The sequence below is a fragment of the Desmodus rotundus genome, chromosome 4 (assembly GCF_022682495.2).
Source record: "Desmodus rotundus isolate HL8 chromosome 4, HLdesRot8A.1, whole genome shotgun sequence".
Lineage (NCBI taxonomy): Eukaryota > Metazoa > Chordata > Mammalia > Chiroptera > Phyllostomidae > Desmodus > Desmodus rotundus.
Genome location: NC_071390.1, coordinates 131,464,655 through 131,489,847, shown reverse-complemented (window position 1 = coordinate 131,489,847; position 25,193 = coordinate 131,464,655). Strand labels below are relative to the sequence as shown.

Genomic DNA, 25,193 nt, shown 5'->3' with positions numbered 1-25,193 from the left:
TAATAAATGACTGTTACTACTGCTTTATATATTTACTATACTTTTTATCATCATTTTAGAGTGCACTTTCTGTACTTCTAAAAAAAAGTTTGCTGTGAAACAGTATACAGCAGTTTTATACATTTCATGTTTATCATGTCTCTTGATAACATCATTTTCTCATGTTCTTGATTTAATCTTGTGTCATTTTATGCAGTATCATGCTGTACAGGCTTGTAGCCTAGAAGCAGTAGGTTTGTGTAAGTACACACTATGATGTTTGCACGACGGATGAAGGTGCCTAACTATGCATCTCTCAGAATGTATCCATGTCACTAAGAACTGCATGACTGTAGTGGTGAGGCTGAAATGATAAAACTTGAGAGTGTGACTTTGTCCCTTTTAGTGTTGCTAAGTGCTAAAGGAAGGAATGTTAATTATGATGACATTTGTGCTCTGTTTAGGAAAACTTTTTATTTTTCTGCACGTTTTGAAAGCAAAGACATTAACAAAAGAATACCTCAAGGAGATTGGGAAGTTTTTAAAAGTCAAAAGTTGGGAAATACAATCATAAATTATACTAATGAGGAAGAAAATTGGAGGGGTATTTGGAGGCATCTAGTAAACTCAGTAATTGTTCTGGATTCATTTTAAAAGGATGTATTTTTTGAATTTTAAATATATTTATTGATTATGCTATTACAGTTGTCCCATTTTCCCCCCATTCACTCAACTCCATCCTGCCCACCCCCTTCCTCCCACATTCCCCCCTATAGTTCATGTCCATGGGTCATACCTATAAGTTCTTTGGCTTCTACATTTCCTATACTGTTCTTACCCTCCCCTTGTCTATTTTCCTCCTGTCATTTATGCTACTTATTCTCTGTACCTTACCCCCTCTCTCCCCCTCCCACTCCCCTATTGATAACCCTCCATGTGATCTCCATTTCTGTGGTTCTGTTCCTGTTCTAGTTGTTTGCTTAGTTTGCTTTTGTTTTTGTTTTAGGTGTGGTTGTTAATAACTGTGAGTTTGCTGTCATTTTTACTGTTCATATTTTTTATCTTCCTTTTTCTTAGATAAATCCCTTTAACATTTCATATAATAAGGGCTTGGTGATGATGAACTCCTTTAACTTGACCTTATCTGAGAAGCACTTTATCTGCCCTTTCATTCTAAATGAAAGCTTTGCTGGATACAGTAATCTTGGATGTAGGTCCTTGCCTTTCATGACTTGAAATACTTCTTTCCAGCCCCTTCATGCCTGTAAGGTCTCTTTTGAGAAATGAGCTGACAGTCTTATGGGAACTCCTTTGTAGGTAACTGTGTCCTTTTCTCTTACTACTTCTAAGATTTTCTCCTTATCTTTAATCTTAGGTAATGTAATGATGATGTGCCTTGGTGTGTTCCTCCTTGGGTTCAGCTTCTTTGGGACTCTCTGAGCTTCCTGGACTTCTTGGAAGTCTATTTCCTTTGCCAAATTAGGGAAGTTCTCCTTCATTATTTGTTCAAATAAGTTTTCAATTTTTTGTTCTTCCTCTTCTCCTTCTGGCACCCCTATAATTCGGATGTTGGAACGTTTAAAGATGTCCTGGAGGTCCCTAAGCCTCTCATTTTTTTTGAATTCTTGTTTCTTCATTCTTTTCTGGTTGGATGTTTCTTTCTTCCTTCTGGTCCACACTGTTGATTTGAGTCCCAGTTTCCTTCCCTTCAGTATTGGTTCCCTGTACATTTTCCTTTGTTTTTCTTAGCATAGCCTTCATTTTTTTCATCTAATTTGTGACCAAATTCAACCAATTCTGTGAGCATCTTAATAACCAGTGTTTTGAACTGTGCATCCGATAGGTTGGCTATCTCTTCCTCGCTTAGTTGTATTTTTTCTGGAGCTTTGATCTGTTCTTTCATTTGGGCCATTTTTTTTTTTGTCTTGGTGTGCCTGTTATGTGAACGGGCGGAGCCTTAGGTGTTCCCCAGGGTGGGGTCATGCTAGTTGCCCTTGCTGTGATGCTGTACGTGGGGGAGGGGCCAAGAGGGAGCAATGGCGCCTGCTCCACTCTCTGCTGGATTTCAGCCACTCCCTCTGCTACCCACAATCAAATTGGGCCCCTCTGGTGCTGGTTCCCGAGTGGGTGGGCTTGTGCACGCTCTAGGCCCCTGTGGGTCTCTCCAACGATTTCTCCTGTGAGGCTGGGAGTTTCTCCCACTGCCGCCTCAACCCCCACGGGTATTTTCAATGAGGTTTGAGGCTTTATTTCCCCACACTGGAGCCCTGGGTTGCGCGGTCTGTTTTGCTCCCCTGCCGGTCCTCCTGGTTTATCTATTCGCGAATGTGGGGCTGCAGGGTCTGCCCCCCACCACCTTGTGGGGTCTGCTAGCTGCAGCCTGGCCTGCCCATTCCACAATCCGCCACCTCACTGGGTCCACCAGCCGCCACCTTGCTGCGAATTCTCTCTGTCCCGGCTGCCCATCTCCACCCCTCCTACCTGTCTGGATGAATGTTTCTTCTTTATCTCCTTGGTTGTCGGACTTCCATACAGTTCCATTTTCTGTCAGTTCTGGTTGTTTTTTGTTTTTAAATTGTTGTTGTCCTTCTTTTGGTTGTGCAAGGAGGCACAGTGTGTCTACCTATGCCTCCATCTTGGCCAGAAGCTAAGGAATATATTTTTTTAATGAGGAAAAGTCAATAACCAAGATTTTTACCAAGAAAATTAAGAAATAGCAAAGGTTTGGTGAAAGTGGTAATTAAGATAACCAGGAAGATATTTAAAATAACATTATGCACTGTAAAGAAGGAGGGATAGATAGGTATAGCCATTATGGATTGTGTACTGATTAATCAGAGATTGAGAGCTATGCAACTTCTATTTTGCATTCATGACCTCTATTGAGAATTATCTTCAAAATGGAGAGGCTAAGGCCAGATGAAGAGGAGACTGGCAGACCAAGAACATGAGATTGGTAATCCGAAGAGAGTCGCTAAACTGCCTTAACTAGTTAGGTTTCCAAGTCAAGATAACTATATCCTGTGGTACTAAAAAATCTTGTAAAATATGATTAGAGAACTGTCAATGGTAATCTATTATGAATATTAGAGTACAGGAGAAGTTCTAGGATGTTGGAGATGAATGAACCATCTCACTTTTCAAAAAGAATTGCCAAGCTTCCGTTTTCCTCATCTTTGTAATGGAAATAAATAGTAATGCTGCCTCTTGCAATTTGGGTTCTCTAGAAAGAAGGCTGAGTTAATTTGGTGTTCAGAAGTTAATAAGGGATCAACAAATGTGGAAAGGAGTGAGGAAGAAGCAGAATTAGGCACAGAGAATAGAGATGTGTTGCAGGGCTGACAACCCCCCCTGTCCCCACCTGTAGCTTTGGAACTGAAATGGCCTATGACAATTAACCCAGGCAGGGCCAAAATCCACAGACTTTTACCTTTGCTTATGATATACAATTGAATGTAGGCCACTCCCAGAAGTACTTGACCCCTTGGGTGAGGCAGTACTCTGCAACTGGAGCAATTCCTGAAAAATTGATGAGGAACCTGGGCAGTGTATTTCCATGTCCACCTTTTGAAAAGCTTTTACATATTTTAGGAGTGGTGTGTATGAAGTACCTATCACAGGTCTAGATATAAAATAAACCCTCAACAATGGGCAGCTTTTATTTTATTATTTGTTCTGCCCTATTGAGGATTTTGATTATTTCAAAGAAGACAAATACTCATATAAGATTTATAAAAACCAAAAAGTTGGCAGAGATATTTAATCTTTTGGAGAAATGGAATGAAGTTTCACAGTGCCCTTATATCTGAATGGATGAATTAATGAGCAGAAGCTCCTGAAATGATACTTAACAGAAATAGGTAAAGCCTGCTCCTCTTAGATTGTTAAAGGATGAGAAAGAGGGAGGGATAAAATTATTTGAGAGTACAGAAAAATATTTACATGCAAAAATGTTCATAATGGCATTAATTAATAGCTCAAATCAGAAGTAACTTAAATGCCTAACACAGAATAGTTAAATTATGGTGAATCTGTATAGTGAACTACAATACAATCATAAAAATAGATTTTGAATATTTAATTTAATAGGAAAATGTCCCTGATAAAATGTTCATTAATAAGCCAAAATATAAACTTACAGAGTATTATCTTCAGTTTATAAAATATTTGTATATGCATAGAGAAAAGTCTAGGGGAATAAAATTATTGACTTGTTATTGGACATGTTGGGTTATAGGTGACTTTAAATTTTTTTATATTTTTCCTCATTCCCAAATCTCTATAATAAACATATGTAGCTTAATAAAATCATTTTTTCTACTTGTTTGTTTTTAGCATCTGTAAATGCAAGACTTAAGAGATCTGGTTTAAGAATGTAAAAAAAAGTTTTAGATCTATATTACTTCTTATTTGGCCTATAATTAATATGACTGTTCCCAAGTCTTTATTAATAAAAGTACAGTACAAAATGAAGATGGTAGTAGTTCATTTATGCCCAATTCTGGGTAGTGTACCTTCGGGTAAACTTGAATTGTTCAAATGAACAACTGTCTTACACCATATAGCATACAAGGAATTTATCATTTACTTTCTAGAAAAGACTTGGGGGGTATATTTAAAGTATAGTTGACCCTTGGATGACGGGTTTGAATTATGCAGATCCAATTATAAATAGATCTTTTTCAATGGTTGTATATTAGGCCCTCCGTATCCCCAGCATTTGCATCCATGGATTTAATCAGCATTTTCAAACATTACTAACAGAGTGTTTTTGATTCACAGTTGGAATCGGCAGGTGCAGAGGGCCAACTGTGTTCATTGTCCTATAGCTTTTTATATAAGGGACTTGAACATCCATGGACTTGGGTACTCATGGGGATCCTGGAACCAATTCGCTGCAGATACTGAGGGACAACTACCGTTTTGGGGAGTCAGAAGTTATACATGGATTTTGAACTCTGCTGGGAGTTGGTGCCTTTAACCTCCATGTTGTTCAAGGGTCAACTATATTGTCAGGTGGAAGAGAAATTAGATTTATTTTATATTCCTTTAAAGAAAAGATCTAGATCTAGATATAATGGAAGAAAAATACAGGAAAACAAATTTTAGTTAAGAGAGATATTTCTAAAAATTAGATAACACCCCTCCCGCTGCCTAATAATGGCCAGATTTTAGTAGAAGTAAAATATTTCAGAAATAAAAATATTACCATTAAGAAGGACTTGCTGGCTTTCCCACAGAACCCTAGGTTCCTATAAATGAGCCTGAAGACTTTTATAAATATTTATAAGATACTTTAAAATTAAAAACAAATAATTGAACTGTAATTTTAAAATAACAGGATCATTCACATGTTTTAAACCCAAATTTTAACACTTTGGAAATCAATAACATATTTCTGTTGTATAGCTTAGTTGACTTGTTTGGTGCAGACCTCCAAATTGAGTTTTTGCCGGCTTGCTTGTTTTTCTCTGAAGTCAAGGCCAGTTATTTACCACTTCTATCTGTGTGTCCATGTGAATCATGATTTTTATTAATACCGTGTAACCAAAACAAAATACATAAATAAATCGATACTGAGAGTAAGACAGTAATTAGCACGCACTCTGATTTCATATTTTTTAAAAAAGATTTTACTTATTTTTAGAGAGAAGGGAAGGGAGAAAGAAAGGGAGAGAAACATTAAGATGTGGTTGCCTCTCTTGCACCCCCTATTAGGGACCTGGCCCACAACCCAGGCATGCGCCCTGACTGGTAATTGAATGGGCGACCCTTTGCTTCACAGTCCGGTGCTCAATCTACCAAGCCACACCAGCCAGGGCTGATTTCATATTTTTATATTTAAAATGGATTAATTGTTTTTAGTGCTTGATTTATTTAAACATAATACTTCTTTGATCTATTTTATCTCACCAGAAATTGTTTGAAAAAGGTATTTCACTGCTTAAAGACATTTGAAAAAGTATGATATGGAGGATAGTTGATTTTACCTATGGAACCTATGAATCAGCTTACCTCTCTTTGCTTCTGTTGCTGTAGTCAAAGCCACCATCAGCTGTCATCCAAATAACCTCAGAAAGTTTCTGATTGATCTCACAATTATCACTCTGGGCTCCTGTAATCCACAAAGCAGCTGGAGTGATCTTAAAAAATATATAAATCCGGTATGGCATCCTTGCTTAGAACCTTGTTCCTCTTCTTCTCATCTTTTTCCAGCTCATAAACATACAAAGCTCTTGCTGCCTCAGGGCCTTTTATTCTTCCTCTATCTGGAATGCTTTTAATCTCATTTTTCACCCAGGTAACTCAATTATCCTTCATGTTTCTTTTTAAAGGTCACCTCTTTAGAGGGTGGAAACTATACTCCTTTTAATCAGTCTAGGTTAGAATTAGGTATGTGACCCAACCTATTCTTCTGAGAGCATCTGAGACATTCAGAATTGAAGCAGGGAAAATGAATACTGTTTCATCTAGCACAATGCCCTATGGCATAGTAAGATTTTAGTCAATATTTTTGAAGGGATGTATGCATGTTTCTGTTTCAAAGCTAGAAGGTAGATATGGTGGCAGCCTGTTAGAAGAACAAAGAGGTCTTCTCTCTACTTGACACCTAGTGAAAAGGAAACAATGTATTTAGTAGGTTTTGGTCATTTATAAATATTTCACATACTTAATAAAAGTAGTCTGAATGAGGGTAAGTAGCTTGACCAAGGTCATATTGCTGTTAAATGTCAGTGCTAGACTGTGTTCTGTTAAGCCCTACAACTCTACAATACTTAAGTTGGCACTAAGGAAAGAAAATACTGTTAGTGCAGAAGCTATAATCACAAGGAGAGCCATTCTTCATCTTACAGAATCTGTTTGACCACTTACACGCATCTAATTTCAGCTTTTTAGTAAAAGACAGAGGGTAAAAACTGGCTTCTCCTTAGCTGAGAAAAGGATGTGTCCCTGCATTTTCTTGACAGATCCCTTGAAGTTGTGGAAATAGAACTACAAACAGGGTAGGCAGATTTTATTCTCTTCTCATTAACTTGCTGACTCAGTCAAGGTTCTGTTCACCTTTAAATACCAGAAATCCCAACAGTAGCTTAAAGAAATGGGAGAAGGATAATTTTCTCACACTGCAACTCCACAAATGACAGTTTCAAACTGGTTCAGCTGCTTCCCCATCCACAGTGGTTTGGCTTTTGCCCTCCTGCTTCTCACCACATGGACAAAAAGGGCAAAGGGATTTATATGCCATCATTACCAGGTGGGGCTTCCAAGAAAGTTTTTATGGCAATCAGACTTCTTACATCTCATCCCAAACTGTATCACATGGCCCCTTGTGGCTAGAAAATGTTTAGGGAGATGGTGAATAGTGTCTGTATCTTGTGCTCTATTTAATGTCTTTTACCATAGTCCAAGTACCTAATATCATAATAACAATGTATTGTACCTTGTAGATTTACATTGGTGCAGAAGCATACAGTGGAATTTAACCAAGTGGCAATGGCTAATTCAGATGGATCCGAAGCTATGCTGAACAGAGTGATGACAAAGGATAATATTGGTGTTGCTGTGGTATTAGAGGTCCACAAAGAACTATTTGGAGCAGGTGAGTGCAGTTTAAAATATTCTTACTAAAAATAAACACCACCTGAAATTTTCCCATCTCAAACAAGTATAGAGAATCTTGCTGTTATTTATTGCAGTTTTTTTCTTGTCTTTTGTGGAAAGTTGAGGGAGATTGGCAGAAAAATAGTACTAATTTTGTGAAGCATCATATATTTCTTGGGATATTACCAGTTAATCTATAAAAAGGAAAGTCTTTAATATGCCATTAATTTCAAAAGGTTATTTGAAATAGGAAATGTTTTAGTTAGGCTGGATTTGAAAATTATGATGAGTTGCTTCTCAGCCATATTTTTAGCTTCTTGAGAGTGAAAGCTTTTGTCTTTAAGTTTAAGTACTTGGCACATTTTCTCTAATTTCTTTGTTATATCTCAGTCATTGTCAGGATAAGAGCTGGATCTTTTATCTACCTGCTGCTTTTCTTTTGTATTTTGGATTTTTTTATAGCTTCCATCAAAGTCAGAAACTCATTATGTACTTTGCATATCCAGATCTTTTTTGCCACTTATTCTACTGGCTGCCTTTGAGCATTTTGTTGTTTAACTATAATTTAGGCAAAAGTAAGGAGAAGCTATAAGAACACATCAGAGCTTTTATTTATAATATTTTTCTACTTGCTAGCTGTAGAAGAAAATGTTTTTGCTTTGAATATTTATTTGACTTATTCAGACCGTACACATCTGTCAAACCTCCTTTTTTCACCGTTATTCAGTTTATCCATTGTCAAAGACAATCCATCTTAGATATTTTAAATTTTCCTCTTTTTTTAGCCTCTCCATTTTTACCACTTTTATGTCTTTTCCAGTCTCATTCTTCTCAAAAGTTTGGCACATTTTGGAGCGGGGGATGTGAAAATTTAATTTCTTTTGCAGTTTTACTCTTCTTTTAATTTGCAGAAGAGTAACTAATTTATACAGTGGACATTTTCACATACTGAACTATGTCACTCTTTGTACTCCTAGAAGAAGAATTTAATATTATAGAAGGTTCTTTATAACTACTTTGAAGGGGCAAGCTTTTAATATTTAATACAGTGAATATTTATTTAATATATAGCCAAAAGTGACATTATAAAACTTCTAGGAAAAGAAGAGAGCTTAGAGGATTTCCGCTGCAGGTTTTTATCCTATGATCAAATGGCTATTAAAATGACTGTTTCTGTCACATATGACAGATACATAAGTTACTTGTTTATGCAACATCAAAGATAATTATAGGTTGGTAAGACAGAAGGGAACTTTACAAAAATAGTAGACTTAGAAAATTATGTCTTTTCTTCAGTACTTATTTTTTCAATATAAACATTTCAATATAGAAATTTCAAAGGAAAAATTAGTTTTGTACGTTCACTAATTTTCCAACAGTACAAAAGTATATAAATAAAAAGTGAGAGGACCTCTTATTTATATTCTGTAGGAATAGTTCTTGTTCATTTCTTTACACATTACTAATCATATAGGATATATAGTTTTATTTAAATGGCATCATAACATGCATATTGAGCTTTATGCCTTACATGTTAACTAAGCTTAATTTTCACAATTTTAATGTAATCCTGTCCACCATTTTGAAAATACTATGTTAATATTTATTATGACAAAATTAAATAACAGAATTTTAAGGGAAAAAAAAACATTGGAGATTTTCTAGTTGAATATCTTATTGTCCAAATGCACCTAAGCAACAAAAAAGTAAGTGGCTCAAGACCACACATAATAATTAGTAACAAAGCTAGGTATAAAACCCAAGTGTGTAGAGTTTGAGAGCACACTATTCCCTAATTTTCATTTTTTAAATTACCAATTTTTACTAGGAACGTATCACTGATGTTCTCAAGCAATGCAAGGTGAGTATTGGGCAGCAGGAAGAATTTGAATTAAGATTTAGGTAACTCAAATAACTGAGAACCTGCCTCACTGGGTTATATTTTTATTTAAATGACAGAGATATTTAAAGTGCTTGTTTACACTAAGAAGGCAGCAAATCAAGGTATTATAATTAAATATTGATTACATCATGGAAAATTCCTAAGTTAGGCATAAAGAACAGGAGTGAGCAAACTTCCTGTAAAGGTCCAGATAGTATTTTAGGCCCTGAGGGCCACATATGGTCTCTAGCACAGTCTTTTAAACATTTTTTGTAGAACTCTTTAGAAATGTAAAACCAGCCTTTGCTCACACAGGCTGCACAAAAACAGTGGGCCAAATTTAACCCATGGTTTGCAGTTTGTCAACCCAAATCTAGAGAATTCCGATGTTGAGATTACCAGAATCTCAGCATTTCAGCTTCTAAAAACTACTTTATTGAGTAAAGTAGAAGGTATAAATTAATGGAAAAGAGTAAAGAAGTGGCTATGGGTTTGGGGAGAAAACCTTTTTGATACATACAGCATAACTTCATCCTCCTTTTTCTAATGTTTTAGGTATGAAGCCTATTCATGCTGCAGACAAACAGCTGCTTATAGTGGCAAATGCCCACATGCATTGGGACCCAGAGTATTCTGATGTGAAACTCATCCAGACCATGATGTTTGTCTCAGAAGTTAAAAACATTCTGGAGAAAGCCTCTAGTAGGCCTGGCAGCCCAACTGCAGATCCTAATTCCATCCCGCTGGTGCTATGTGCAGATCTTAACTCATTGCCAGATTCAGGTATTACAACATCATTTCTTTATTGCTTTCAGTTTTGCTTTTACTTCTAGTTGAAAGGCCAGCTAGCTCTTAACTTGCTAGTAGAGAATTTCTCTTCTAAATTAGGGAGTGTATTAGTAAGAATACTAGGTATGGAACACGGGGTAATTGAAGAGAGTTGAGTAAAGAACTATTTCTAAAGGTATGTGCAGGGTTAAGAGAAACAAAACAATGAATGATGCAGTGCTCCGCCACTTAGGGAGTTAGGGACCATTTACCATCCCTTTGCCTGAGGGGAAAGTAATAGGAACTGTTTTCAGAACTTGGAAAAAGTAGTCATAAGGAGAGGGCCATGTAATAGGGGTTATGGCTTTGAATTAAGTGATGTGGCCAATTCCTGGCAAACCAACAAAAAGGGAGCCGTGGGCTTGTGTATCCCTACCTCACTGTTCCTGTTCTCTGCTCTCCTACCAGTATCTAACTAGAGGCTGTGGGGGTGGGTGAGGTTTGCAGTTCATGCAGTTCAGGCACAGAGTATAGTGGAGACAGATCTGAAGAGGCAGCCAGAAAATATTCAGCACAGATAGCTATCTAGCTTAATAACACTGGCAACTTTTAAGTGAATTCATTAAGTGATATTTGAATACTGTTTAATATTACAGAAGCATGATCGGAGTTCTAGGGTATCACTCAACAATAAATGTAAAATAACCCTAATGCTTATACTTTGACTATTTATAGAAGTCACAAATTTAGAAAAACATCACTTTTCTACTTAGCAAATAAATGCGGAGCCCATCCTTTCACAAATGTTTGTCTTTACACCCTAGCCACACTGGCACTGTAACCATGCCATCCTTTCCCAATTTTTTAAAATTACATTTGCTCTCAAGTACAAATTTTCCCCATCTTATTTGATTTGTTTAAGCCAATGCACTTACTTGGCAGCATGGCATAGTGAGCTGACTCTAAAGCTAGACTGTCAGGATTGGATCCTGGTTCTACCACTTTTGAGCTATACAGTCAAAGACCAAGTTCCTCATTTTATAATAAGGGTATAATTATTTTATCTACCTCATGAGTTGTTTGTAAGTTTTAAGTGTGAAAGCTCTTAGACCAGTGCCTGGCATGTAGCAAATGGTAGACAAATGGTAGCTCCTTTCAGTTATTCACAATACAGATAATATGCTCATCACTTACCATGCATTGCTCTCATTTTTGATCACAAGTAGAGATGGCTGACATTGTTCACTAATCATCATCGTGAGAAGATGGGTTGTGATATTTTCTTATGTTTACTTATTCAATGGAAGCAGGACACTTTTTTTGTTTTTTTAATCCTTACCTGAGGATATGTTTAGAGAGAAAGAGGGAGAAAAATTGATGTGAGAGAGAAACACTGGTTGGTTGCCTCCTATAAGTGCTCTGACCAGTGATTGAACCTGCAACCTAGGATGTACCCTGATTGGGAACCGAACCTGCAAACTTTTGATGTATGGGACAATGCTCCAACTAACCGAGCCACCTGGCCAGGGCAGCAGCAGTGTACTTTTTTTAATGCTTCTACTCTCTTTGGCTTATTAGACGTACCTACTATTTTTGTCCTTTATAATGTCAGACTGAAAAAAATTGCTGTAGCTCAAAGTAAAGAATGACATTGCATAGCTGAAACTAGACATTGAAATGTTGAAAATGCAAAATCTATTTTATAAATGATTTTTTTAAATTACTATTTATGCTATATTTTATATATTCCCAAAGTTGTTGACTGATTGCATAGGAGGGTGAAATACTAAAGATGGTGGTTTGGGATAATAATCTAAAAGCATTTAGGGTCAAACCCTGACCAATGCGGCTCAGTTGGCTGGGTGTCAACCCACAAAGCAAAAGGTCGCCAGTTCGATTCCTGGTCAGGGCACATGCCTGAGTTGTATCTTAAAAAACAAAACCTTAGGTTCAAGATGGCTTCCTGGTGAATGCCATCCTAGGCCCTGGGAATTAAGAACACTGAGGATATTTCAGGGTGATCCTGATGCTTTGCTCTGAAGTGGGCAAATAGCCTTCAGTTTGAATCAACCATATGAAATTGATGAAACTGGATTTTTTAAAATAACAGCAACAAAAAGGGACTTTCATATTGCTTGACCTAATAAAAAGTACTCTGAACCAGGTTCATTCACCTGGCAATGGGTTTTGGCCATGAAATATTGTATAAGGTCTAAATGCTAAATGGTAGTGTTTCTTTCTTTATTCTACTAGGTGTTGTGGAATATTTAAGCAATGGAGGAGTAGCTGACAACCATAAAGACTTCAAGGAACTAAGGTACAATGAGTGTCTTATGAACTTCAGCTGCAATGGAAAGAATGGAAGCTCAGAAGGGAGAATCACACATGGCTTCCAATTGAAGAGCGCCTATGAAAATAACTTGATGCCTTACACCAATTACACCTTTGATTTCAAAGTGAGTGGTTGCTCTGGGCTGCTATAGAAATTATTTTAAATGTAAATGTGACAAGAAAAGTTTAAATTATTTATGCTTAATTGCATAATCTTCAGGAATGTTTAGATTCTCAGAATGTCTGGGCTAAGTATACACCTAAATGTAAGGAGGTTCATTAGGTTTTGTGATTGTTATTGTTGACTTCAGAATTCTTTTTAAACCCTTATTTGTTCAAATTTCAAATTATATTGATAATTGCAAAAACTCTCAAAATGCTTACTATGTTCCAGGCATTGGAAGCACTTATATATATTAATAGAATTAAATTCTTATATATATTAATAGAATTAAATTTCACTTGTCCATACCATCTCTAACTTTCAGTAAGGATCCAAATAATAAGCAACCTGATGTAGCTAATTCACCTTGAATGAATTTATATAGTATTCTCTCAAAATTTTCTTGGGATTTTCCCTCGATATCTTACTTATCTTTAAGTCTTCCAGGTTTCTTTGGGAGATGGGGTTAGAGATGGTTGTACTTAGGGTCTGTTTTACATCCATGTAGTCATATCATACTAAAATACTCCCGGGCAGTGGAACACTCCAGCTTCATAAGAGCAGAAACAGTTCTGTAGAGGGCCCATTACGCAAGACCAGTTTTCCTTTAGAAAGATTGACTATAGTGGTTTTCTATAGTTAGCCCTTTTCCCTTTGCTAATTTTCTGATCATTCTACCTGCCTACAGCTCTTCTGTTGTTCCCCTGCTTGATTTTCCAGCATTTCAGGCATCTGTCCTAAGTCTTATACTGTCCTGAAAAAACGCAGATGTTAGAAAGTGGTTTGGTATAAGAAGCCTACAGGGAATTTAGTAAAATACCAAAGGAAATGTATGAAATGGGCTCTTACACATCTCCAGTAACCTTTTCCATTTTCAGTGCTCGTTACCCCCTTTCCAAGAAACAAATAGTAGGAAAAGGAAAGGAAATTCATGTACTGATGTTATTAGTCTGCTTTTATAATTATGAAGTAGAAAAATATTGCTCAGTAGTTGAATCCGATTTTTAGTATTTTTGTTGTTAGATAATACTATCCAGAAATAATTGGTTTTGTTCAAATCACTCATGTGCAGTGATTGCTAGTAAATATTTAATAGATAGCTTTCTGGGAAAAGGAAGTCCCAATCTGTAGTGTTTACTGATTTCTGTGGTATAAGTACTCACACTGTAGTATATTTCAAGCTCCCAACATAGTATCTTTGAACACAGAGATGGGATGAAGTGTTAAGAAAGTAGGTACTAGCCAACTCTAGCACACCATTACTCTTGTATAAGCTTAAAGGAGAACCTCTAAGTTTAATGATACACAATTTACTATAGATTTAATAACTATTTTTGTGACTTTAGTGATGTATACTAAACACACACATATACAGACACAGAGACAAATAATCCATCTTTATCATACATCTCTGCCAGCATAAGCCCAGTAAACCTAAAAGAAAGTTCCCCCAAAATATGTATTCAACAATTCTATTGTACAACAATTATTGTTTTGGTATGTATACATGTAGGTAAAAAGACCAAATCATTTCTATCTCATCTAGGCTTTAATAAAGGTTACTTTTGCCTTAGTCACAAAGTCAAAATTAGGGAAACAAAATTTGAGATGTTACCCTTAGTCATCTTCCTCAGTCAACTGAGTTGTTTTAAAATCCTTTGTTGATGTTTTTCAAAAGATCTTACATGTGTTAATAATTGAGTCCAAAACCGTATTGAGCCATTTACATCCCCAAATAAGTACAGTTAAAGAACCAAAAGTACATGACTCAGAGAATGTTTTTTCTTTGAACTTGCAGGAAAGGATAAAAATGAAGTACAGAGCTATAAAAATCTGTGGGAAAGAGCCATGTATAGGAAATAATTAGTGCTATACCAGTATTGAAAGCAATCTGTAAAAAAAGATAGGTAACATCAAATATTAAAATGTCCTGTGATTAGCATTCAGTACAGTATCCTGCTATTGCATCAATGGAATGTTAAGTTTTATTCACGTGGCTTATCATTTGTTTATTTTCTTGGTCTTTGAGCAAGTTAAAAATGTAGAAGAGCATTTAGAACTCAGTTTTATCTAATCTAGAACTGATTTGGAGGGAACCGAAGGGGAAGCAGTTAGGAGAATTACTTGCAGACCAGTTGTCTTAGTTTTGGAGCGCTGTACCAGAATACCACAGACTGTGTGGGCTTATACAACAACAGGAATTTATTGCTAACAGTTTTGGAGTCTGGAAATACAAGATTAGGGTGCCTGCACGGTCAGGTTGTGACAAAAGCCCTCTTCCGAGTTGCAGACAGCTGTATGTTGTTGTACCCTCACGTGGCAGAGTGGGTGAGAGTGTTCTCTCAAGTCTCTTTCACAGAGCACTGATCCCCTTCATGACCTGATCACCTCTCAGAGCCCCACCTCCTAAAATCATCACATTGGAAGTTAGGATTTCAACATATGAATTTTGGGGGTACAAAATCATTTAGACCATAAATTGAATAAACAGAGCTTAATTCAGAATTTCTGCTGCTGCTCTCCTTGCCCTACTCTGCCTAAATTTAAGGTGAAACTGAACCATTTAATGGAAAGAGAAAGTACAGTTTTCCTATTATGTCAAGTAGTAAACCTTTCTGTGTTAAATTATGATATATAATATTCTCCCCCTTTTTTATAAACAAAGCATTGTGTTAGCTAATAAACTGTTTTGTTTTTACTTTTTTCTCAAATATAATTCTATGGACTTAATATAGTCTTTACTAGTATAAAGACTGCTTCCCCATAGTATGTAGTCTTTTTCTAAAAAGACAGTTTGAATCAAAAAAGATTAAGAATCATTAGTCTATAACCTCCTTTGCAAATATGATACAGTGGACAACTGTACATAATGTATGTACAAATATTTGGGCAGGTTCACAGGCATGACCTTGCTAAGTGTTTTGATAAGAACTTGTACTCTGATATTTCAAACCAAGAGAATAGTTGTAAATGCTGCTTCCAATTAAATACATCGTACTTTCTGGAGTGCCCAACATTTTTCCTGGGGCCTGTGTCTGCAAAGGATTCTAACTAGCAGCTGATGTGCATAATGACAGTCTAATAAAGTGATAGGATATAGGATGTTTTAGTCAACCTAAGTAATGGAGAATATTTCATTTGTATTTTGTTTACTTTATAGCTAAAGAAAAGGGTAGTCTCATAAAGGAAAGTAAGACCATCCTTACCCTAGTTAACCATTTTCCTAAAATGTCACTGCAAAAATAGGTATTAACCAAATGAAGGGATAATACCTGTACTCATAGCATTTCTTGACTTGAAGTATTAGTTGCAGAAAGTTCACCCCTGGATTCAAGTAGATCTATTAATTTATGATTAAGAAAGTTAAGGAACTGTTTTGTTATTTTGGTCTTGGTCATATCAAAATCTGCAAACTAAGGTAATTGTTTCTAGTATTTTATAATATAATTTTTAATTAAAATTTTTCTTTATTTTTTTGTAAAGTATCCCATTTCTCTACGATACCATATAAAATATTAGCTGGAACTCATTGTGTATAGTACTTGTAAGTAGGTGCTTCCAGATCTGGAAATATTTCTCCATACTTGGGCTCAGGCTGTCTTGATGTGGGTAGGAAGAAATTTGACTTCACCCTTACACACACAGTCTGGGGCAGTAAAAGCACAATAGTTTTGAAACTTACTGGTCAAACTCTGAGAGACACAGCTGATAATATATATGGTCCCTGCTGAATATTTTTTTGCTAAGGTATTATTATGCATCAAGGAATCCAGAATTTAGAGTATATCAGGATTTGTGAAAATGAGTATTCTAAACTATAGAATGGATTAGAACAATGAACTATTTGTACTGTTTTGTATGTTTATAACATACAGGAAGGCTGAAGTAGGATTGGCAAGTCTGAAAACATGTTTTACCATGGCTTCTTTCAGATGTGTTTGGATATTTTGATGTGCAAACAATTAAAAATATTTCCAGTTATCATTAAAGGAATTAATTTGAGTCATATATTTTTATTATTTATGTATTTATGTAAATATCCTTATTTTCTACTTATTGTAACTGTTAGAGTCAGTGCAATTTTCATAATGCTTATACTGATATATTAGATTTCACTAACCTAAACAAGCAAATTGTAAAGATGCCTAGATATAATTTGGTATGCTTAGTTCTCAGTTTGCTTATCATTTATACATAAATGTAAGACTCTGTGATTCCAGCAGGGCACTATGTTTCCCTTTTGAGCCACCTTTATTTCATGTAATATACATTGAAGACTTGAGCCCTATTTTGCCCATTGTCAAGACAACCATAAGTACAGGTCACTCAGGTTGGCTTTTGCAAATTACGGTTTGTTCTTTATATATCTTGAGTTCTTCTTTTTTCTAAGCATATATTTTTCTTTTTTTTCCCAACCCCAATCTCTCTTCAGGGCGTGATTGACTACATTTTCTATTCCAAGACTCATATGAACGTGCTTGGTGTCCTGGGGCCTTTAGATCCTCAATGGCTGGTTGAGAACAACATCACTGGGTGTCCACACCCACACATCCCTTCAGACCACTTCTCACTGTTAACACAACTTGAACTCCACCCTCCACTCCTGCCTCTTGTCAATGGTGTTCACTTGCCTAATCGGAGGTAGTGGAGTACTGCCCCGCAAAGACGGGGATCTGTTGCTATGGACCTGTACAGTTGTAAATCAAAGTATGTAGGAGTGAAGTATGGCTGCTTCTTCAGGTTCCTTTCATTATGTGTTTGCTATAAGATTTTGTACATTTTTGTGCATATTGGTATCATTTGGCACTAGGGCTGGAACCAAAGTATTACTCTCTTTCCAAATTGTTAATTTATAACATGTTTTTAAATTGGACCTTCATATTATATTAGGAGTCAGCATGCATAATTGATAAATCACCAATTCAAGGCCCAATAACAGTGTTTTTGTTTTTCCAAAAACAAATGTTTTCCTTTCAATGGTTTCAAATGAGTCAACGATTTTTGTAAAAGGCAATTTTTAAAAACTATGTAAGATTTTAAACTTGATGGTATGCCTTACAGGGAAAACTTTCTTGAATTTCTGTTTTCCATTATAACAAACTGATCTTTGGCTCCCAAAGTTATTTGCACATTAACAAAGCACTTAAATTTACTCGATCTGTACACAAACTATGATAAAGCCTCTAGCCATAAGAAAAATTAAAAAATTAAAGATGGTTGCACAATATGCTTTTGGAATCAAGCAGTTAACAGCACATGATACTTTGTTGGGCAAACACTTGTTGGTTTTTTTTGTTTTATTTTGTTTTTTAAGGAATCACTCTGAATTTTGTTCTCCTGTACATTTTAGCCTTGTTGGAAATATTAATTCTAAGCCTGTCTCTCCAGTTTATTTATAGGGAAACAGCAGGTAATTTTTACTGCCACACATCTTACAAATAGAATTTGGTATATTTAGGAGACCCACAAATTAGAGTCCAGTATTTTTCATTATTCCCAACTACCTTTTTCTACCTAGTTGCTCTGGAAATACATACTATATGATCTATGTCATTTTTGCTGTTACAGTCAAATGTTAAAAAAAACAAAAAACAACTAGTGAATGAAGAGTACCTGGTCAAAGTTTTAGAAGGGAAAGCTATTCAAATATTCCATGTGTTTCCCAAAGTAGGTCAAGTGGCAGTTGGTTTTGGCTTTTTGAGGTGACAATAGGAAGGATTTGGGGAGAGAGAGAACAGGGAGTAGTTGAAAACCTTGGATCATTTTTCCTGACTCTAGTTGCCAAATGGCCATTATATGCTTTAAATCTTTGTTTTCATTGTCTGTCAGGGTTGAATTAAGAAGCTACTGGTTTATTCCCAACTGTTGATGCTGTTTAGATATGTTGAACATTTTTTTTTTTTTTTTTTTTTGCCCCCAGGGGCCAGTTAAAAATCTGTGACTCAAGAGGCAGTGATGGTAATATCGTTTTCTGAGGGGGAAATTGGTTGGCTACTTGATGTTAATTATGGCACAGTAACAGGAAAAGGTTGTGTCTGTGTTTTTAAGTTTTTCTTTATTCTGCTTTTTTGCTGCTATAAGAGTTTTCTGAAATTTATATTTTAAACTTTTCATGCACTTTACTGTTTCTAGTCTCAAAATGTGATATTTTTAATAAACAAGAAATTTTCCATTATGTGAATGAAATTTTAAAAGAAAATAGCCTATATTTGTGTCTCACTAATATATAAAGTACAAGTCAAATTTAAATTATTTAATTAGTTTTAAATATATACAATTTGTCTCCTCTTTCAAACCTGACATCTTAGGCTGTTTTAGTAGTCTTAAATGATGCTTTTCCTTTGGTCATTTTATACTAATTTCTTCCATAGTAAATTAATCAGGCTATATAATATATTTCCCTGAAGGGTAATTTTACTGGGATGAGGGTGGTGGGATGATGTAATATCATATATGGGATCTTATCAGAAGGTTTCTGTAAAGCCTAAACTCCCTTTTAAAAGTGCCTAGTGATGAGGCATTGTTTGTCATCTATTATAATTGGAATGTCATTGTAGTTGAGTAAAGTTTGATGTAAATAAAATATTCTTTTAAAAATGTTAAAGTACCAGAATAAGCAAACACACAAAGAGACAACCCTTAAGATGACAGATTTTCCTCAATGTGCAGGTATCCCTTCTTATATACCTCAAGCATTCAACACCTAGCCATGCAAATTGATTACCTGAAGCATAGTACTGGAAAGTAGAATAGCATGAAAAACTTAATTTTGTGGACATTACCTTTTTTTGTAATCAGCTACTGTATGTTTTATTTTAAATCTTTTGTTTTGGGTGGGTTTTCTGCTCTGGAGGTATATGCACTAACAAAACATTTTCCTCCTTTCATATACGCATGTTAATTAGCAACGTGAGCAATATTTCCTACCATACTTCACTCCCAATATTTTTTGAGATGTTTGTATAAAATGGAATTTAAAGTTCACTTATGATTGTATATGAACCACAGAGGAGCCCATTTATTAATAAAAACTTTTTTAATAGTTAAATGTAGAGGGAAAAATAAAAAAATGGGAAACATTGTAAACAGCTTAAGTTTATTTTGTGTATGATCGAGGCACTCTGTTGCAGGAAGGTGTGTAATTGGGTTCTCTCTGCTTCCAAATGCACTCTTTCAGACCATTCATTATCCTGTGTATTTTTAATGTGGTTTTAGTAAATGTTGGCAGTAGCTCTGTTGAAGTAGGTAATTGTGTTATGTTTTGGGTGGCACACATACTTGGGGCATGGTGACCCAAATTTCATGTGCACGGTTTCCCTTTAGCCCACTGCCCAAATTTCACACACCCTTCACCCTTTGTTCCCTTTGTAAAAGGAGTGGTATCTGTTTTGAGCTGCCAATTCGGATGATCAGAAATGCTGCTCTCCTCAGTATTGTCTTGTTAAAAACCATGCCATTTGGAACTTCGGCAGTGAGAAGCCAAAAGGAAGAGGTGAATGACATAGAGTATATATTCAACGAGAATAAAATATTTATGCTCATATACTTTCTAGTTCTCAGAATAAGTTAATAAGCTTTATGCCATGGGGCTGCTGCATATTTTATCTGAAGATAAAATTTGGGCATTTTTAGATTGTGGTGTAATGTGTTTTGTTAACTGTTAAATATGATTTCTGATATTTATCTAAGAACTGGAGTGTTCTTTAAATTTACTAAAACAGTGTTGTTTGAGGAAGGGAAAACTGCACTGTTTGCCATTACAACAGTCATGCAAGCGCATGTCGTCACCTACTCTCTCAGGCATCAGTTTCCGCCTCATAGCTTTACACCTTGTGATGGGGAATTTCGCAGCATCCTCAGGACTGACATCTGGGAAAGGCTCAGATCCACTTACTGCTCCTTGCTTGTTGACTTTGTTTTCAAATATTGTGCCTGGTGTCAACTTTTAAGCAACAGCACTGCCTAAAAGCAAGCAGAGAACAGAATCCCAGCACCATTCTATAGGCAACTTTTTAGAATTCAGATATAGTAAATCTGTTCAAGATTTATGATGTTTTATGTAAAAAAAATTTTTGTACAATGTAGCTGAATATTTTTGTTTCATTTCTTTGATGTAAGGCGTGTGAACGATTGTTTGAATATCACATGTTAAAGTCAGGTATGGCACAATGGGTTCTGAGACCAGCTTTCCCCTCCCATTTGCCTTGTTCCAAGTTCTTTGTTTTCAAATTACTTTTCTGATATTCATAGGCAAATATTTAATTTTACTAATAAGCATCCTGTGTGAATGTATTAAAGGAGCCACTGTGTTTTAGTGTTGTAGTTTGCAGAAATATAAAGCTTCATTTCTAATTTGTCCCTTTTCTTTGGTGTCTTAAAAGTCATATATTAAATCACAGAGAAGCAAGGGAGAAAGTTGAAAGATATCTAAGGCTCATATCACTTGATTCTATGGTGGGTTGTATAAAATTGGGAATGTGGCACATTAAAACTGGAACATGGGCAAACATACTGTGCTCCATTTTAAAATTGTATCTCCTTAGTTAAATGGGTGAAAAAAGTTAAGTTTGTATTTGAATTTCCAAGAGTTTCTAAAAATCACTAATGTCATGTATACTTTCAAATCAAATAGCAAGGCGTAGAGAAAGCACAAGAAAAAATAGGTTAAATGTGTTCTTTGATGGAACCAGAGACATGGTTCATCATTTCTAAGGCATGGCTAGATTTTCTAGCAATAAAAATTTACTGTATCCCGATACTTACTTGTTTCTAAGGTCTTACATTCTGAGGGATTTTAATAGCTTTATAAAATACATTGAGTGATCAGTAGCTCCAGAAAACATCATCAGTTTCTGTTACCTTTGGCAGGCCATACGAATAATGGTATATAGCAAGCAAAGATTTTATGGCACATTTTCAAAATAGCACACTCATCCATGCTTATATTTTTGACAGAAATGTGAATTTTCACATTTGTAGGGTAGTCTCTTTCTCTCCCATCTACCCTCCCCTTTAAAAAAAATCACCTTTCTGAATGTGTGTAGAAGATATATTTCACCTTTTCCGTCTGAATTTGATCATGGTTGCAGAACTCTGAACTATAGGGGAATGAGAATATTTTTCTAAGCCAGGAACTTCAACTGAAGTTTTGAAATTGTACACAGATGAGAAATCTTATACTATGGTTGCTTTAAACTTTGTAGTAGCTGCTAACCTGGCTTATTCAGCAAAACTTGTATTCTGTTTAAGAACAGAATGCCAAGAGCATATTTCATTTTACAGAATGATATGTAAATCTTTATTGTAGAACTGCCATCTTAAAGTTTAAAGGTAAAAAGAAAGAAAATTCTTACAGCTATACTGCAGGATGTTCTGAATGAGATCCTCAGAAAGGGAAAAACCAAACATTTCTTTTTAAGAAGGTGATAAGGGAGAGCATGCATGTTTCTTGTTTTAACCAAATACCTTCTGTTAAATCACAAGTCTTACAGCAAGAAATAGGGAGACACCAGGAATTGCAAGCTTTATTAACCTAGTTAGTAATTTCTTTTGGCATAAGCTTGTTTGGTTAGACTTAGGTTATTCTTGGAACCAAAGGAAAACGAACATGTTGAGGTTTTATTCAACAAACATGATGCCATTGAAGCAATGGAATTTTTTAAGTAAAATAGTTTTTACTTTCAAAGCATATGAAATAAGGACATTTCTGCCTATTAAATGTTAATTTTTTATGGCACATAGTATAAACAGCATTGTATTGAAATTAGAAGTTGTGTCATCAGAAATAAATCACATGAAAAAGGTGTGCAGATGCCAAGTGATATGACTCTTTTGGCATTGGTACATTTAACTTTCAGAAACTTTCAGGAGGCATAGTTTTGTGCCTATTAGTACTTTTTGTTATAACAATCTCCCTGAATTTAGGTAATTTTCCTGTTTGTATGTTTCTTTTAACTTTGAAGCCTAAGAATCATGGTGATCCCCTTGGAAGTGGTCCTTTCTTGCTCATTTCAGTTATGTGTTAATTTCTAATTACTGATATATGACTGTGTTTTGTTTCAAGCTATCAGTGGTTATATGTACTACATTTGTTTAATTAGTTATCTTAACTCATACAATTGGCTCAGTGTTGATGTGTCAAATAATGGCTTTGCTCCTTACTGAACAGGCTTAGTTTCCTGCTACTTGTTTCAATCTTAATGCAGTAAGCGATACAGTAGTCTGGGTGTGTATGCAGAAACTGTACTGTCCTTTCTCTGTGCTTAACTTGCTAAAAATATATTCCCTTACCTGTGAAATTCCTGAGCGGTGCTTTGCCAACTTTAAGGGGAGGGAGGGATTTGAATGGCTGTGTTACTGCACACTGGATCGGGAATCATTCAGTGTTGTGAGCGACAAATTTCTTAAACACCAGCAGCACTGAGAAGTGCACTACGGGCATTCGTACAGTTGTCCAAATGCAAGCAATTCTTTTATCTAGGAGAAGCTGAGGAACAGAGTTTATTGAAATACTTGGAATATTTTGAGGAGGATAAACATTTCAACTTTGCTTTTTGTTATCTCCAGTTGGGTGGTATGAACAGAGGTTGTTTTTTTGTTTTGTTTTGGTTTCTTGTTTTTGTTTTTTAAGAGAAGGAGTGTGTGTGCACCTTTCCTCTATGAAAGGGCCAGGGTGTTGGTCAAATTCACCATGAATTAATTTGTATCTTCTATTATGATTTCTTTCAACTATAAAACAAGTGCCAACTCATTGTCCATGAGATGACCTACTCTTCTACTCAGTTTACCATTGGAATTGGGAAGTTCGTTTATTTTTAGTACTTGGCATTACATTCATTGGTTTGCATACATTTGAGTCATTCTGTGGCCTATATAATGTTTTTGTAGCTAATTTAATGGTTGAAAAGCAAAGCACATGAGTTTAAAACTGAGCAAGTTGTTTTGATAAATTTTTTTCCCTGAATACATGGTAGTTTCTGTTGATACTATTCCAAGACAAATCTGTTTTTCATTGTGTATTTACTTTGCTTTTGTCCTAAGAAAAAGTCTAGCACTAAATCAGTTACTGTGCTCTAATAATCAGTTTAAAATCTAAGATTTTCTTTTTTTTTAATTCGAAGATTTAATGAAGTGCCATGTAATTGTAGCTTACTAGTGTTTAATGTTTAATAGATTGGTTTGTAGTATTCTGATCATTTAACAGTCTGTCATCCCTGGAGAAAGTGATCCTACACTTCTTGAACACATTCTCTCTGACGAAATCACCAGCTGATTTATTTTTCTATTTATTACAGTCAAACAGTTGATGAGGTCTGAATCTTGACCATGCTGCTCAGCTGAGATGTTTTTCACAATAGACACTGTACAAAATGTGCGTGCAAAAGGACACAGTTGGGTGGTGGTATTTTTTCATTAATGTGAACATTGACTAAACAAAGCAGTCCTGCCTTTTAAATCTGTGGCAGCTCAGAAGGGAGGTGCTTAAGAACCTTAACTACTATGTCAGATGACAAAATACTTTTTTCCATTTTGGAGATTGGGTACTGCTCACACATGATGTATAGGGCTAAATATATGCTTGTTTCCTTGCACCTGTGTACTTCCCCTTCTCTCCCTTTTCTTCCCCTGTAGGCAATAAATGGCCATTTTGCAACTGCATACCTTTGTGTTGGTTTTTTACTCTTCATGTGTGCAGTTAACTGTCTGTGTTGAGGTCAGTACATCTCTTACAAAGTAATGAGAACCCAGGTAATTCAGGAAAAAAATTACAAATTTATGCTACATTTTTTTCCAGTGAAAACTACATTATTATTCAAACAATACTTTGACTAGAATCAATTCAGAAGTTAGTCATGTTATGAAGACTTACTTTGGCTGAAGAAATATGAGTAGAAGCAACTTTGTCAGTTCCGAGTGGGGATCTAGGAACCAGTGTGCAATTTGCCATGTTCCCGCTCCTTGCCTTGGTGATCTTAGAAACATGTTGAGATCAGACCTCATCCTAGATCGCTGAGTGACTTTGATGAGCAGAGCTCCCCTACTGACCTACAGAGGATGCATAGTGTGTGTGACACAGCTGCTAAAAGAGTAGTGTCTTTTAATACAGCAAAGGTTTGTTATTAAGGCATAATCTAGCCCTTCCCGACCGTTAGACGTCCTCAGACAAATCTGCTGAGTTACCAGTATTGACAGGTGGACCTGCCAAGACCTGGAGTAAGTTCATTCAACAAATATCTACTATGAATAAGGTGTTTTGGGGTATAAAAGATGGAGAGGCTCCCTGTCTTCCAAGAATTCACATTCCAAACCCTCTTCTACCTCTGACACAGGAGAAGATATTGAAGTGTTTTAGTCAGAGTAAAGGTATCTTAAATCTTAGAATCTTGGAAGGGGGAAGGGAAGGGTACAGTAAAATAATTCAGAATTCTGAAAACTGTGTGTAGGGATATCCAATTGAAATGTGGTTTT

The 25,193-nt window shown here is 35.7% G+C and overlaps 1 protein-coding gene across 5 annotated transcripts in view; it reads left to right on the top strand.

The window, feature by feature from the left end:
• CNOT6L (CCR4-NOT transcription complex subunit 6 like) overlaps positions 1-24,383 on the top strand; it is a 99,556-nt gene extending 75,173 nt beyond the window's left edge. For all 5 annotated transcript variants that reach the window (XM_053923343.2, XM_045184918.3, XM_053923342.1 and 2 more), the window contains exons 9-12: positions 7,428-7,579; positions 10,019-10,246; positions 12,485-12,687; positions 17,158-24,383. In XM_053923343.2, coding sequence (XP_053779318.1) covers positions 7,428-7,579; positions 10,019-10,246; positions 12,485-12,687; positions 17,158-17,370 — 796 coding nt within the window. In that variant the 3' untranslated portion in view covers positions 17,371-24,383. The remainder of the gene's footprint in view (positions 1-7,427; positions 7,580-10,018; positions 10,247-12,484; positions 12,688-17,157) is intronic.
• The last annotated feature ends 810 nt before the right edge of the window (positions 24,384-25,193 follow it).